The sequence below is a fragment of the Setaria viridis genome, chromosome 1, assembly GCF_005286985.2.
Source record: "Setaria viridis chromosome 1, Setaria_viridis_v4.0, whole genome shotgun sequence".
NCBI lineage: Eukaryota > Viridiplantae > Streptophyta > Magnoliopsida > Poales > Poaceae > Setaria > Setaria viridis.
The window spans coordinates 29,140,119-29,153,390 of NC_048263.2; the positions used below are offsets into that span (position 1 = coordinate 29,140,119).

Consider the following 13,272-nt stretch of genomic DNA (forward strand, 5'->3'; position numbering starts at 1 on the left):
CACTCATGTTGTGTACTTGAGTACACGGTAAGGAAAAAGGGACACGGCGAAGCCAGGAGAACTCTCGGAAAACAAGGACATGAAGGCCACGAGATGGAAGACAGATTCAGCAAGCTAAGCTATAGAGAGGGGCAGTACAAGGTTGTATATCACTTGTCAGTTAACAACTTAACATGTCTATCCAATCTGTGCTGTGTAAATTGCACAGCGAGGTGTACTGATTGATACTCAGGAGTGAGGTGTCATCTTGCTTCCTGCGGGCTCGTGGCAGGGCCTGCAGTGCTCCTGGTCAGTGTGAAGTTCAGCTTCCAAGTGTAGTTGGACCGAGAATCTAAATTTTATCCTCGGCACACCTCACAACTATTCTTTCTTGGTTTTCTTACTGCACCTTGTGATACTATACAAGCAAGTGGCTGCTAGCAGCACCACGGCTATGATAAAAGCTGCACACAATAAAGAAATTATACAAAGGTACATCGCAAAAGATCCATAAGACTACAATGTAGATTCATATGGTTGGAATAATTGGCATGGATGCGAGTAGCATACCAGCTATGGTGCCAAAGAACAGCAGAGCGAGCCGGTGTCGTGTTAGCCATGGAAGCTCTGTTTCGAGAGTACAGTGCCGTTGAAAAGCATGTTCTTGTTTCTTGATTGCGTGCGCACCTGATGGCTGCAGTTCAGATATAGGGAACTCCACACTGTGAACAGAATGGCCCTCAACATCTCTTAGTTCAAGTTTTATCCGCGGAGGTACAGCATTCCAATCAATTTCAATTGCTCCAAAATTTGGTTGACCTGAAAAATGCAACACCAAATGATTTAACAATGTAACAAAATCTCAACACAGCAGGAAATAACCTAATCTTTTTCTGGAACGTGTACAAGAGCTGCGCATCATTATATTAAGAGGGAAATACGGTAGCCTAGGTACTGAAAAATATTGGCATTCCCTTCAGATGCTTTATGATGACATTCTACAAATGAACTGTATCTTTTTGAGGCTTTAAATAAATTTAAACCTCCGTATCAGTTCTTTTCTTTTTTATAGAGAAAGAAATTGAGTAAAATAAAACATTATAGCTATCCTACATTGTGGATTCATACTTCTACAGTTGAGACCAAGAAAGAGTCATACCTGTAGTGCATGATTTATACCGGCACTTAGGGCTAAAGACTCGCATGGTAGTTGGTGTAAGTACTGCCAGAAGTCTCATAATAGGTTGAAAGACTGCTGGCACAGAATTCTCAACGGACTGGGTAAGACCACTTGAAGTAACATCATACAATGGATATTGAGCTCCACAGTCGAATCTAGCAATTTCTCCAAAATGAACATCACCACTAATAAATATTACTCCGTTTCTCTGCAAATAGTCATGCAATCAGCATATGTTTCATAAGAGTAATGAACATGTAAAAAGAACCGAAAGGTTTAATTGAAGAAAGATATGCCAGCACCTACTGCATTTTCCTTTGCCGCAGCTAAAGGAGGATTGTTACTTTTGGAAAGATTGAAACCATGAATAATAATATAATAGCTTGCCCGCAAGAAAGTAATAGTGACCAACCTTACTGCTGTCAATCAATCTGAACAGCCTCTCTCTCTCCCTTGGGAAGCGTGCCCAGGACTCCACATAGAACAAAGGTCCAGTTGTGGCAGAAAGATTAGATACTACCTGTATTGACACATGGGGATAAAGCAATTACTCTATAGTTATACCGATGAAAATTTCCACTGCATAGCATCCCAAAAAAATGCAATCCGATATGTAACTTTTTCTTGACCACAAGTGGAGAACCCTGTCATTTTTAATTTATGGTAGAAGAGAACCAAACCCAGCCTGGAGGTACCCAGAAACTGCATATTATAGTGGAAGCATTAAGACATAAAAAGCGAGAGCAATGGAACAGTAGGATACTCTCTGTCCATCTAAAGAGCTGCCACCAGGTGAAATGTCATATTATTGAAATTCTGTCACATAAAACAATCACATATACCATCTGTTTTATTTGGGGAGAAAAAACAGTGGCCAACCAAGCAATAACTGAATTTATTATACTATCACTACCACAAAAACTTTCAGGACTTGTGAAAGTTTTTCATAACTTCTGTGCAACCCATTAGTTGGCAACTGAGCTGTTCATCCAGAAAGCTGGGATCCATGGGAGTGAGAAGTTTAATAGCTTTGGATGTGAAAACTCGTGGTCTATGATTTCTATCTGAACATTTTTTATCCTTGCTAGATTTAGTTTTACAAGTCCTAAAAAAATATTTACTTTTAATATGTTTACCTGGATAGAAGATCCGATGATGGTGATCTCTGATTGAGGACCATGAAGCTCCCTCTCCAGCCACTGCCATTGAGGATCTCCTAGAATAGTTCCATCACTTAAAAGTGGGTCTCTGTGATATCTGGTATCCAACAAGATTACCTGCAATACTGTGTGGTTATCTTTTAATTCAAAATTGACGATGAAACTAATTGGCAACAGAAGGGGAAAGCACTAGTCATATGTTTTATTTAGCCCTGATGCACGACCATTTTAGACCTTATACTAGCTTTACCGCCAATAGCACTTTATGATACTTAAAATGACTGCTGGGCTGATGCTTTATATTGATCGGGACATGAAAAGGTGCAAAGTATGTGTAGATAACTGTGTACTAGACTTAATTAAGGTAAATGACAATTTAAATTGTATAAATGCTAAATATCCACAAAAGCCAGATATGAAGTCCTCAGAGTTTACACATAAAAGAGAAGGCATGTTCTATATCACTTTAAAATTTGAACAACAGACTCAAAATGCATTTACCAGATGCAAAAGGGGATAACACAGTATAGCAGTGCATCACACTGTTCATCAAGGAATTTTTTTAGTCTAAAAAAAGAATTCTGTCTTTTTGCATCCTGCAAATGCAATTGAGTTTCATCTTGAATTTTGCATTTCTATTCATTATCAAACATACACTTCCCTTATATTTGATATTATCTTGAGAGTCTTAGAAAACTTCTACATCTAGTTTTCGCAGAATTTGCAACATTTAGCTGGTTTCACAAGATACATCGCCAACTTAATATATAGCATAAAAATTGTGATAAGGATCAACCCTCATCAGATAAATATAGGATGGATTGCCTGATCTTCATAGTGGAGGGGAACATCAGAAGAAGTAATTCTTTGTCCATCATATGCGAACTGGGACAATTGATAACTATCTTGCAATCAAATTCGTGGTAGAAAGAATTGCCAGAAAAGTACAATGCCCTATATTTCAAGAAACTTCTGCATCTAGTTTTCACATAAATCTGAAAATGCAGCAAAGTAATGACTGGAAAACATGTCCAAAACCTGGATTCACATTCACAGGGTAGCAAGTTCTTAACTTCTTATAAACTCGGACATCAGTAACTACAAAGTACCAATGACTGAGATAAGTTTGCACTCAAGGAACAAACAATGAAGCTGAAACAGAGTTACAGATAACCAGATATTCCATTTTGGGAATAATTTTAATATTATCATGTTCATATGAAAAAGAGGAGAATATATCAAAGATTGAAGGAACCACTGCATCACTGATACAATTATTTGTGATATAATCCTATTTGAACACGAATAGAAAAACCATGCAAAAATTGAACATGACATAAGACTACAAGCATCGACTTTACCTTCACTCTTTTTCCTTCAGGGCCAAACATGTATGAGGTATAAACACCAGCTTGTTTCCTCCTGAACAAACAAGTATTAAATTATCAGGTGGGGACATTTCTCCCCTTGCTGACCCTAAAAAAGGGAAAATAATAGAGTATTTTAAGGCATATGTTGGTGTATTGGCTGTATGTACGCAGATCCTAAAACTTATACAGAAATGTACGGTCCAAGGATAGAAGAAGATTTGACATACTGTGACAATAAATCAACAAGGAAATAACATTGAGAGCAACAACAACAATAACATTCCAGACTACCTTAATTTCTAACAAAGAACGCAACTACAGACAAATGAAAAATGGAAACAGTTTAACAGATGACCAGAAAGAATATATATGTGCTACAACTACAAAGGACGGAGGCAAATCCAAATCTAGTAAATGCGGATCAGGCCGTTATAAGTTGATAGGATCCATTTTGAGTTGAAATACAGCGAGAAAAGTATCTCAATTGACTCAAAGATTGTATAATGGTTAGATCAGACTTTGTGGTCCTAGTCATAAGATAATTGCTTTAAGTATGAATTACCCAAGTAATGTGGTGATGATGAGATTCAATATTTTCTGTGAAGGATGCTTTTTGTAATGAAGAAATAGAAGTAGTGCTAGTGGACATACAAGTATGTAAAGCAGGTTACAATTCCATGCTTTATTGAAAAACTACCAGTGCTCAGTCTGAATGTAAATTGGTTAGCGAACAATAACTGCATAACAAGATAAACATGAAGAAATTCAAGATCAACTCCAGTATTTCTAAGTGCATACCGCTTACTGTCTTCAGGTTCATCCAAGAAATCTAACATAAGCCTTTGAGTAAACACTTTCCCACTAAATTCCTTTCCTGCATCATTCAATCCATAATCATGGTCATCCCATGTTCCAATAACCTGCAATTAATGAATTCCAATAGTGACACCAGTTTCTCATATCTTCTAGAAGCAGGAAGAAGCAGTGTCAAAGATTCTTCATAAGTTCAGAAGATTTTTAGACTGTCCTAAATATTATGGCAACTACAATTTGGTGCCACCCTAGCCCATAGTTGGACATTCGATTATACTCCATCCGTTCCTAAATATATGACGTTTAGGACAAGGCGACAAGCTATCAGTTAAAAAATGGACTAGCTAGCTTGTCCTAAACGTCATATTTTTGAGAATGGATGTAGTATGATTCTATCTGAAATGCATTATTCACTGCCGTAAGATAATCAGCCCACGAGTGCAGTCAATGGAATTTAAACAGTAACATTTGATTGTTTGTCACTGTGATGCCGACTCAAAAGAGCAGCCCCACGACTGGACTAGCACCAACAATCAATGCGGCGAGCAGACACTAGAAACGACCCGGAAGAGAAGCTGACCTGAGCCTTCTCCCTGAGCCTGGCGTACCCGGGCTTCGCCCTGCCGAGCTGGTACCGCCTCCGCAGCTCCTCCTCGGTGGAGGGGTAGAACCGCGGCACGTTCTTCCAGGGCCCCACGGTGCGCTCCTTCCCGAACACCCGGAACGGGCGCTTGTTGTCGCCGTAGACGTTGTCCCCGAGCCAGACGAACACCTGCGGGTCGAACCCCGCGACGGCGTCCCAAATGGGCTGCAGGAAAATCGCAAACGAAACAATTCCGTCACAATCTCATGATCTCATCATTCATCAAAGTGAGCGAGCAAGCACGGCCAGCCGGGGTGAGCATTCCGTCGCGCACCTGGGGCGCGCTCTGGTTGGCGCAGGAGCCGAAGGCAATCCTGGACACCACGGCGTCGGCGGCGCGGGCGCAAGGGGCCAGGACGAGGTGGAGCAGGAGCAGGAGCGGGAAGGTGGCGGCCATTGGGGGATGCGCCGGGATGGGAGAGTGCGCTCTGGCTCTGCCTCCGCTCGGTGGGCGAGGCGACGGGCGAGGAGAAATTGCGGGAGGTGGGCAGGAGGGAGACGGGGATATTCCAATTTCCAAGGCGTCGGATCCCGGGGAAGGCAGAGGCTGGAGGTGGACGTGTGGTGGTGGGGGCGACCGGGCGAGGGCGATGCCGATGGCGGACGCAGGGAGGGAGGAAGAAAGCCGGAGGCCGTTTGCCCCCTTTTTTTCACTTGTTTAATTAATGCAGTGGAATTCTGTGGAGATCTATCTACGTGCTGTGTTCCTTCTGACCATCCACTCCTCTGATAACCACGCTGCGTGAAGTGTGAAGCTTCTAGAGAAGAACATAACGTGTAGGAACTTTGTAAGTCAGGTCCTTGAGTTTTGTTTGCAGAAAAGTTAAATTCTGGCTGAAATACTCTGAAAATCCTATGTAAACTTGGAGGATCCCCGAGTTAGCAAGTCTGAGCCTGCATATCAAGTCAAAGTCATTGATCTTACTGGGGAGAAAACAACAGCATATTTGGCCATGAGCAGTTAGAACAAGGAAAATATGATCATGGCGATCATCTCTAGCTGGAAAAGATGTCAACAAAGCCGCAACATTTCTGGCTTTGCACTTTTGCAGGGATGGGGGCTAGCCTAAAAGGCGTGATCCGGGGTGAAAAAAGCTGCGAACTTGCCGTGCCTAACTTCTTTTTTGCCTTTTGCTTGGGATCAAGCAACTTCGCTGCAAACAGCAGAAGGCATCACGTTGTCGCTAAAGCTCAAGGCTTCCATTCAGAGCTGGAATATTTCTAGAACTGTGGCTTACTGGCTTGTGAGAATCACCGATAGTCTAAACTAGCTTGTAAGCATTTTTCGCCCATTTGCATTGAGCATCTGAAGCAATGGAACCAAGTGATCACAAATCTAATCAAAACCTTCTCCAGCCTCCAGCTATGCAGCAACGCTAGAAGAACCTGTTCTATGCAGCAACGCCAGAGAACCTGTTCTCCACAATTGTTTATGGGCTCATGGCCTAAATAGCCCACTCTGCCATTGCTTAAAGGGCCAGCACTCCAATAGCTTCAGTACAAAGCAAGTGATCACACCTAGGGACTCACTGTACTCCATACTCTTATCAGCACTGCAAAACCAATTCGAGGCATCTGATTCCAGCAAATGGTAAGCAAGGAAATGATGTGTTCTAACAAAGCAGGCTTCAGCAACCCACCAAAAGTACACATACATTCAGATTACGTCAGGGTGCCAAACTGCAAACTAGATACAGCTAAAATTGGTACATGCCGTCAGGAACTCAACGCATGGTCAACGAAGTACCTACATCTAGATTTCAACAACAAACTACAAGCCAGCGTGTTCATCAGTTTATGTTTCCCCAGATAGCTTGCCCCGAGGTCCCCTTGTTGCTTGGCCTTGCAGTCAGTTCATATAGGATCCGAGCAAAGGTGTCCGAGTATTTCCCTTCTGTCGTCAGGATCTCAGCAAAAGTGTTCTCATGCACAAGGAGGTGCATCCTGTTTTGAGGCTCGGAGACGAGGCTCTCCAGTATCATTGACGTCTTCCTGCAGACCTCAGGCACAGGATGCGGCGTCTTCACAATCTTTAGAAGTCTGTCGACAGCCCTGGTTCAATTCACATTGAAATGACAAAAAAATTCTGATTGTTAATGCCACTTCCTGTATTAGTTTGCTCTCTCTAATTGTGTGAAGCAGATGTTTACCATCGCTCACTGGCAAGCTTTAGCCTGCAATCCATATTGACTTCAGCTACATTGTAGAGTGCGCTAACAGCAGCAGCCTGTGCATCATATGCTGGCATACTCAAGAGGTCAACTAGCCGTTTGTATATCTGTATCAAGCAGCACGATGTAAGTATGACAACTAAACAGCCGAGAAACAGATAGCTTTATTCAAATGCAGCATAGACAATATAACACCAAACTATTACCAAATGAAACAGTGAGCTAAACAGCAGTATTTACCTGTGGAATGACAGGGAGAAGAAATGACTCATTATCTGGATTTATTATCAGACGCCCAATCAGTTCAGCAGCAGCACAGTGCCACGGCTTAACTGAAGATGAAAGCATACCCATTATGGCATGAACTGCACCTTTTTCACTGTCTTGGCAAAAAAGCAGCAAATGAGTTAACTTCAATATAGGAAATAAAAGGAGAGAGGATAATATAGCTTCAGAGTTATGTCTCACGTCATTTTAATGAATGATGGCTTCGATGAGCTGAAGATTCTCAAGTCCAACACAGGTGCTAAATTGACAAGGGTTTCCAGCATGTTTGTTACGAGTTCATCATCTTCTGCTCAATGACAACAAATCAGCAGAGCATTAGTTCACATTAAGTCTGTTGGAAAAAGAGCTGGATTTAAATTGCCATGACATGAAACAGTCCCAGGAGCTCATTAAAGTTACAACAGATATTCAATACACATAAACAAAAAAGCTCTCACTTCCTTATTTTGCAGTGTAAGACCAAATATATAAATAGTCAGTTTTTGGGTTGAGTTTGTGGAGAGCTAATGATAGCTTGGTTGGTAGAGCCTCTAGTTGAGAAGCAGTTCACTAGGCTTGAACCCAGGTGTTTGCAGGCCATGTGAGTACCTCCCTAAAGCATTCGCCACTCACCCTCCATCCCCACCCACAAAACACATACGTAAGACGAAGTCAAGCGGATGTCTCCACCCCTGGGTTTTCATATGCAGGTAATGACAAAACGTAAAACACTACAAACTTGAATAGCCAAACACTAATATTGACATAGACACATTTAATCTAATAAAAGAATACTAGATTGATGGACTGCACAAAAAAGAGTAGAAGATAAATGCATGTAACTGAAGACAAGACACAGGGCAATATTTCAAGCTTTACCTCTATTCTGGTCTTCTAAGCACTGAAATACAGTCTCCAAGCAATGCCTATGTTGAACCATGATAGTCTCATTTTCTGGCATAAAAGAGAAATTACGGATTATATTGGAGACTGCAATAGCGCACTGCTGCCTTTCTGCCCTCCCTTCATCATCATTGTTAAACAAGCCATCCTCATCAAACCAAAAGCTTGCAGAGCGCTTCTTCGTGACACTGGACTCCTCGGTCTTTGATTGATCATTAGAGGTACTGTAATTAGTACAATTAAAAGAACATAAGAATAGGCAGCAACAGCCATGGATACTGAGATACGCTATCAGGATCTTGGTAAGATTAGTAACAACATACGTGCCAGTGTCAGAGTAGACTTTTTCCATGTTCTCTTGACCAAAGCCCGAGAGCGTTGTGTTGGCACCCAAAGTTCTTACTCTGGGTGGTTTGAGATGGTCCTTAGGCATTGCAATATCTCTCCATTCATCAATCTGTACGAGATATCAAAGCATAAGACACAATGCAATAAACAAAACGAGTAGCTTCTTTTGGAGGAAATTGACAGACACATCAGTACATTGCTTTGCAGACTTTAGAAGTTAATTTGGTGTAAGAACCATATAAATTAGATGAGATGAGTCTAACCTACTCCCTCTCATTTTCCACATGGATGACGTCGCTGCCACATGGCAAAAGTTAATGATGCCACTGCCACATCACCAAAAACCACCCACAAATCCTCCTAGGACATGGTTTGCATCCGTTTTTATCTGATTCTGGAAATAAAAAAGGGTTCACCCTTATGGGGTATGGGAAAGAGAATTCTGGGCAGATTTACCCTTGCTTCTTTGGCAACATGTGGATAAAATATAAAAGGAGAGAAGGATTGGGGAACCAAAATTAGACGACTTTTTCCCTTTGTTTTATGGCTACAAACCTATATGGACAATGATGCCAGATCCCATAAACACCATTACCCTTTCCTTCAGTGTTTATATTAAAGGGCAATGCTAGCTTGATTAAATCTAGTTCAAATGCATTTTTATGCAAATACAATTAGCACTGATTAGCAGACAGAATCAGAATTGCTATACAATTTCAAATAAAATGTAAATTGCATGATTTAGTAAGAGATGAATCAAACTAGAAAGATGAAAAGGGAATTCAGGACATACAACTTGAAGAAGAGCATCTAAGAGCCCAGGAACTTTAGCAAGAGGTGTTGTATCACGTCGGAAGTCATCCTTCTCCTTAAATGAGAGCACTGTAAGGGCATTCAGTGCCCACAGTATCTCTGATTTCAACCCACTTTGCAATGCAAGGACAATTCTTTTGTTATTCTGATCTGAGAAAAGCCAAAAGAGAAAAATAAGTGTCCTGCCAAATGGTCAATGCTGGTAACCGTTATTAGAAAATGATTACTTGTGCAGTTCAAGCTCATGACAAAGAACATGAGGCATCACCTCTAACGAACAGGACAAAACAAGAGTAAAATGATAGAGAGAAGGAACACAAAATAAGGTAAGCATAACTGTGCCATGCCATTGTTTGTCAGCTGTATAAAGTAACTGTTTCCAAGCTTGGGAAATGAAAAGACATGTACACGCTTTATAAACCTATGTAGTTATATGCACTCTCAAGGAAGGACATGTGCACATACGTGAACATTTCTAAGCCCAAATTCTTATCATCACATAGAAAGGTTTGCAGTCAATTCTACTAGGTATTCATGTGACAGGAAGAATTACAACTAAGTTGACCAGCGACAACAATCCAAACTGGAAGTGAGGTGTATTACAGTTTACCCTAAACATTTTCAAGAATAAAAAAGAAGAGGAGGCAAGCATCAGGTTCTTGATACTTCTTTGACCTTCAAAGAACTGAAAAACAAAGTCTCTGTCTAAATTGGATACTCAGGTTAGCCTCAAAGTTGTCCAGAACTCTATAGCCTCATCCAAGCCAGAATTATGTGTCTAAGCAAGACGTGCAGCAGAGGTCTGAAAGAAACCGTGCTAGTTAGTGTTCTATGGCATCACACGGTTTTCATAAAGAGTCTGTTTGTGATGTCAAACCTTTTCCATTGTATGTAAACTCTGTTACTTAACACGATGGCTTCAAGAATGTTAAGCTAAATCATCTGCGCTGCAAATGTTATATAACCATGATGACTATTTTTCTCCCAACATTTATTTGACAATCAACACTACAAATATGCATACCCGTAATACTCTGCAGCAACATTTTTGCTTCAGAAGATAACCAAACCAAGGGCAACAAACTAATCCAAAATGTCTCCATAAAATGAGCACTCCGATGGCAAAAACTTGGACCTCTAAGGCCTCATTTATACCCCTTATGTCAGTGTCAAGCACGTAATTACACAGATCTTAGGAGGCAGTAAAAAGAGGCATATTTCACAGTCTAACGCCCATAATTTTCGTCCAACAAATCGACCCCAAATTCATAGGACCAACACCCGAGTTATTCCCCCCTCATGCCCCAGAGTCGCACATAAGCTGAGTTGAACTGGGAGAGGAGACGAATGAGCGGGTTACCTGAGAGGGCCGAGAGTACTTGGAGGGACGGCCCGACCAGCGCGGCGGGCGCCCCCGGGTCGCCGACAGCCGCCGCCGCGGCTGCGGCCGCGGCTCCGCTGCCGGTGGTGCTCCCGAAGGGGCGGCCGCGCTTCGCCGGCGTGCCGCCGCCGCTCCCGCCGGACTTGCCCGTCTGCTTCTGCATGGCTAGGGTTTTGGAGCTCGGAGCTTCGAGGGCGGAGCGACGGAGAACGGCGCGTGCTCGGAGCTCGGAATTGGGGTGGGCACCGTGTCGAAGCGGACAAGGCGATCCGCGGGATTACTCGGACGGTGGAGATTGAGCGGTATACGCCTCCCACGGCCAAGTGATACTTGCCGTTCTCTTGCGCTAGACAGGTGGGTCAAGACTCTAGAGCCCACGACATAGTTTGAGTTTCGAGACATAGTTTGAGTTTCGAGGTTTTAAACTAAGCGTGTCTCTGACAGCATAACGTTGTGAACAGTTAACCAAACGGAAATGCTACGGAGCGGGCGTCCGATATCTTACCCATCTGTCCGGACGCACCATCCACTGTCCGCCAGATCCGATAGCTTAGCTCGCTTCACTCACATTTCTCCCCCCACTCCTCCTCCCGCACGCCACCCTCCCGTCCATTTGCCCCTTCCCTTCTCTCGCTTTCACCTAGTACCTGACGCTTTCACCCAATACCTGACGCGCCCCTGCGGTGGCGATGCGAACGCCGCGGCCGGCGGGAAGGATGCCGGCAGAGGGCAGCGCTGGCGAGCCAAGCGACGAGGAGGATCATGGTGTCTCCTCATGCCCGCGCGCACGCTGCCCGTGCCCGGCCAGTCGTGATATGGACGTCGCGACGGCCCCAGCGGACCACCCCGAGGCGATTCGGTCCCCGATGCTATTCAGGCCAAGGAGAACAAGTGTGCGAGGCTAACCAGTGAGTTCATCATGCCCGACATCTTTCTTCGCTAATTTGTGCGGATTTGGGTTGGGATTTCGTTCCATTTAGGGTTTAGGGTTCGGTTTTGTCCGATTTTTAGGGTTCGGTTTGCAATGTTTCATCCACTAGTACTGTTTATATTGCAAAATTTCAGGAGCAATCAAACTTAGCATTGTACTTGAGCAATCAAACTTTCCATGCTAGCATTTTTGCTGTGCTCCGGTGTGGTTTATGTGTTGCTCAGGTGATGAGACTGAAGTTACATCACATTTCTTCAGTTTCTATTGGCAGAACAACGAGACAACAGAACAGTTATTGTGAATTTGATATATCTGCAGGGTGTCACATGAGTTGAGATATCGGGTACATTCCTAGAAAATCTAATTGTCTCAATTTTTTTGTAGTGCTCTAGTTGAATTGTCAAGGACCAGTGTTTTGCTGATGTGCAATGTTTGTATTCGAAATAGTGTTACTAGCAGAACGAAGAGGTAGACCTGAAATGTCTATTACTCCTTTCTGTTTGTTGGTTAGTTACTTGTTTCGCGGAGGTGATATTGTGTACGTGGTCCTTCAAATCTGAAGCCTAAATAAAACACAAGTGTTTATGTGTGAGGAAACAAAAACTATCTATCAAGCTGCCTTTTCCACTTAGGTCTTGTTTAGTTGCCTAACTTTGAAGATACAAAATCACTGTTATAGCAATGTAGCACACTGTAGCGTTTCGTTTGTATTTGTGAATTGTTGTCCAAATATTGACTAATTAGGCTCAAAAGATTCATCTCGCAAAGTACAACAAAACTGTGCAATTAGTTTTTGATTTCGTCTACATTTAGTACTTCATGCATGTACCGCAAGTTTGATGTGATGGGGAATCTTCTTTTTGCATAGTGTTAAAATTGGAAGTTGGGGAACCTTAACAATGAGCAACTCTCGAGTACTTTTCACAGTAAAAATGCACCCGTACTGTTTATGTTGTAAAATTTCATGTTTCAACCATCCATGGTGTCTTTTTCAACACATATGTTTCACAAAGTCCCCGCTGAGATGAGCCATTCCACGGCGGCGCGGGAGCCCAAAAATGTGGCTCCCCGCGGCTCCCTCCCTGTTTTTGCCATCCCTATACTCGGGAGGGGCAGGGCCTGCAGGCGGAGCGAGGACGGCGCCGGGCAGCCAGCAGTGGGAGGCGGGAACATCACCAAGCAGCCAGCAGCGGGGACGAGGAAGGACGGCGGCGGGAGTGCGGTGGAGATGCAGCACGGCGGGGGCGGTGGGAGTGCAGTGAGATGCAGCATGGCGGGGGAGCAGCAGGCGGCAGCAAATCCGATCCCTGCGC

At 43.2% G+C, this 13,272-nt stretch overlaps 2 protein-coding genes across 2 annotated transcripts; both read right to left on the reverse strand.

The window, feature by feature from the left end:
- Nucleotides 1-94: 94 nt before the first annotated feature.
- On the reverse strand, nucleotides 95-5,814 carry LOC117859768 (uncharacterized). Its single transcript, XM_034742954.2, has 9 exons — nucleotides 5,420-5,814; nucleotides 5,083-5,310; nucleotides 4,488-4,609; nucleotides 3,681-3,741; nucleotides 2,296-2,436; nucleotides 1,572-1,679; nucleotides 1,139-1,367; nucleotides 550-798; nucleotides 95-443 (listed from the first exon to the last, which is right to left on the reverse strand). The coding sequence occupies exons 1-9, from the start codon at nucleotides 5,540-5,542 to the stop codon at nucleotides 361-363; spliced, it is 1,344 nt and encodes a 447-aa protein (XP_034598845.1). The 5' UTR covers nucleotides 5,543-5,814; the 3' UTR covers nucleotides 95-360.
- Nucleotides 5,815-6,737: 923 nt separating this feature from the next.
- Nucleotides 6,738-11,323, reverse strand: LOC117859757 (armadillo repeat-containing protein LFR). The gene is made up of 8 exons (XM_034742944.2): nucleotides 11,008-11,323; nucleotides 9,628-9,797; nucleotides 8,810-8,943; nucleotides 8,463-8,710; nucleotides 7,785-7,890; nucleotides 7,557-7,695; nucleotides 7,296-7,423; nucleotides 6,738-7,197 (listed from the first exon to the last, which is right to left on the reverse strand). Exons 1-8 carry the CDS (start codon nucleotides 11,189-11,191, stop codon nucleotides 6,936-6,938), a joined length of 1,371 nt encoding a protein of 456 aa, XP_034598835.1. The 5' UTR covers nucleotides 11,192-11,323; the 3' UTR covers nucleotides 6,738-6,935.
- Between the last annotated feature and the right edge of the window lie 1,949 nt (nucleotides 11,324-13,272).

Excerpts from the sequence above, each read along its gene's own strand:
- LOC117859768 (XM_034742954.2), bottom strand. The coding sequence starts at position 5,542 with ATGGCCGCCACCTTCCCGCTCCTGCTCCTGCTCCACCTCGTCCTGGCC. Across the intron at positions 1,680-2,295 it reads TCATCGGATCTTCTATCCAG|GTAGTATCTAATCTTTCTGC; the intron begins GTAAACATATTA and ends GTGTCAATACAG. Across the intron at positions 444-549 it reads GTTCTTTGGCACCATAGCTG|CTTTTATCATAGCCGTGGTG; the intron begins GTATGCTACTCG and ends TATTGTGTGCAG.
- LOC117859757 (XM_034742944.2), bottom strand. The coding sequence starts at position 11,191 with ATGCAGAAGCAGACGGGCAAGTCCGGCGGGAGCGGCGGCGGCACGCCG. Across the intron at positions 7,696-7,784 it reads CCATCATTCATTAAAATGAC|TGAAAAAGGTGCAGTTCATG; the intron begins GTGAGACATAAC and ends TTGCCAAGACAG. Across the intron at positions 7,198-7,295 it reads AAGCTTGCCAGTGAGCGATG|GGCTGTCGACAGACTTCTAA; the intron begins GTAAACATCTGC and ends GAATTGAACCAG.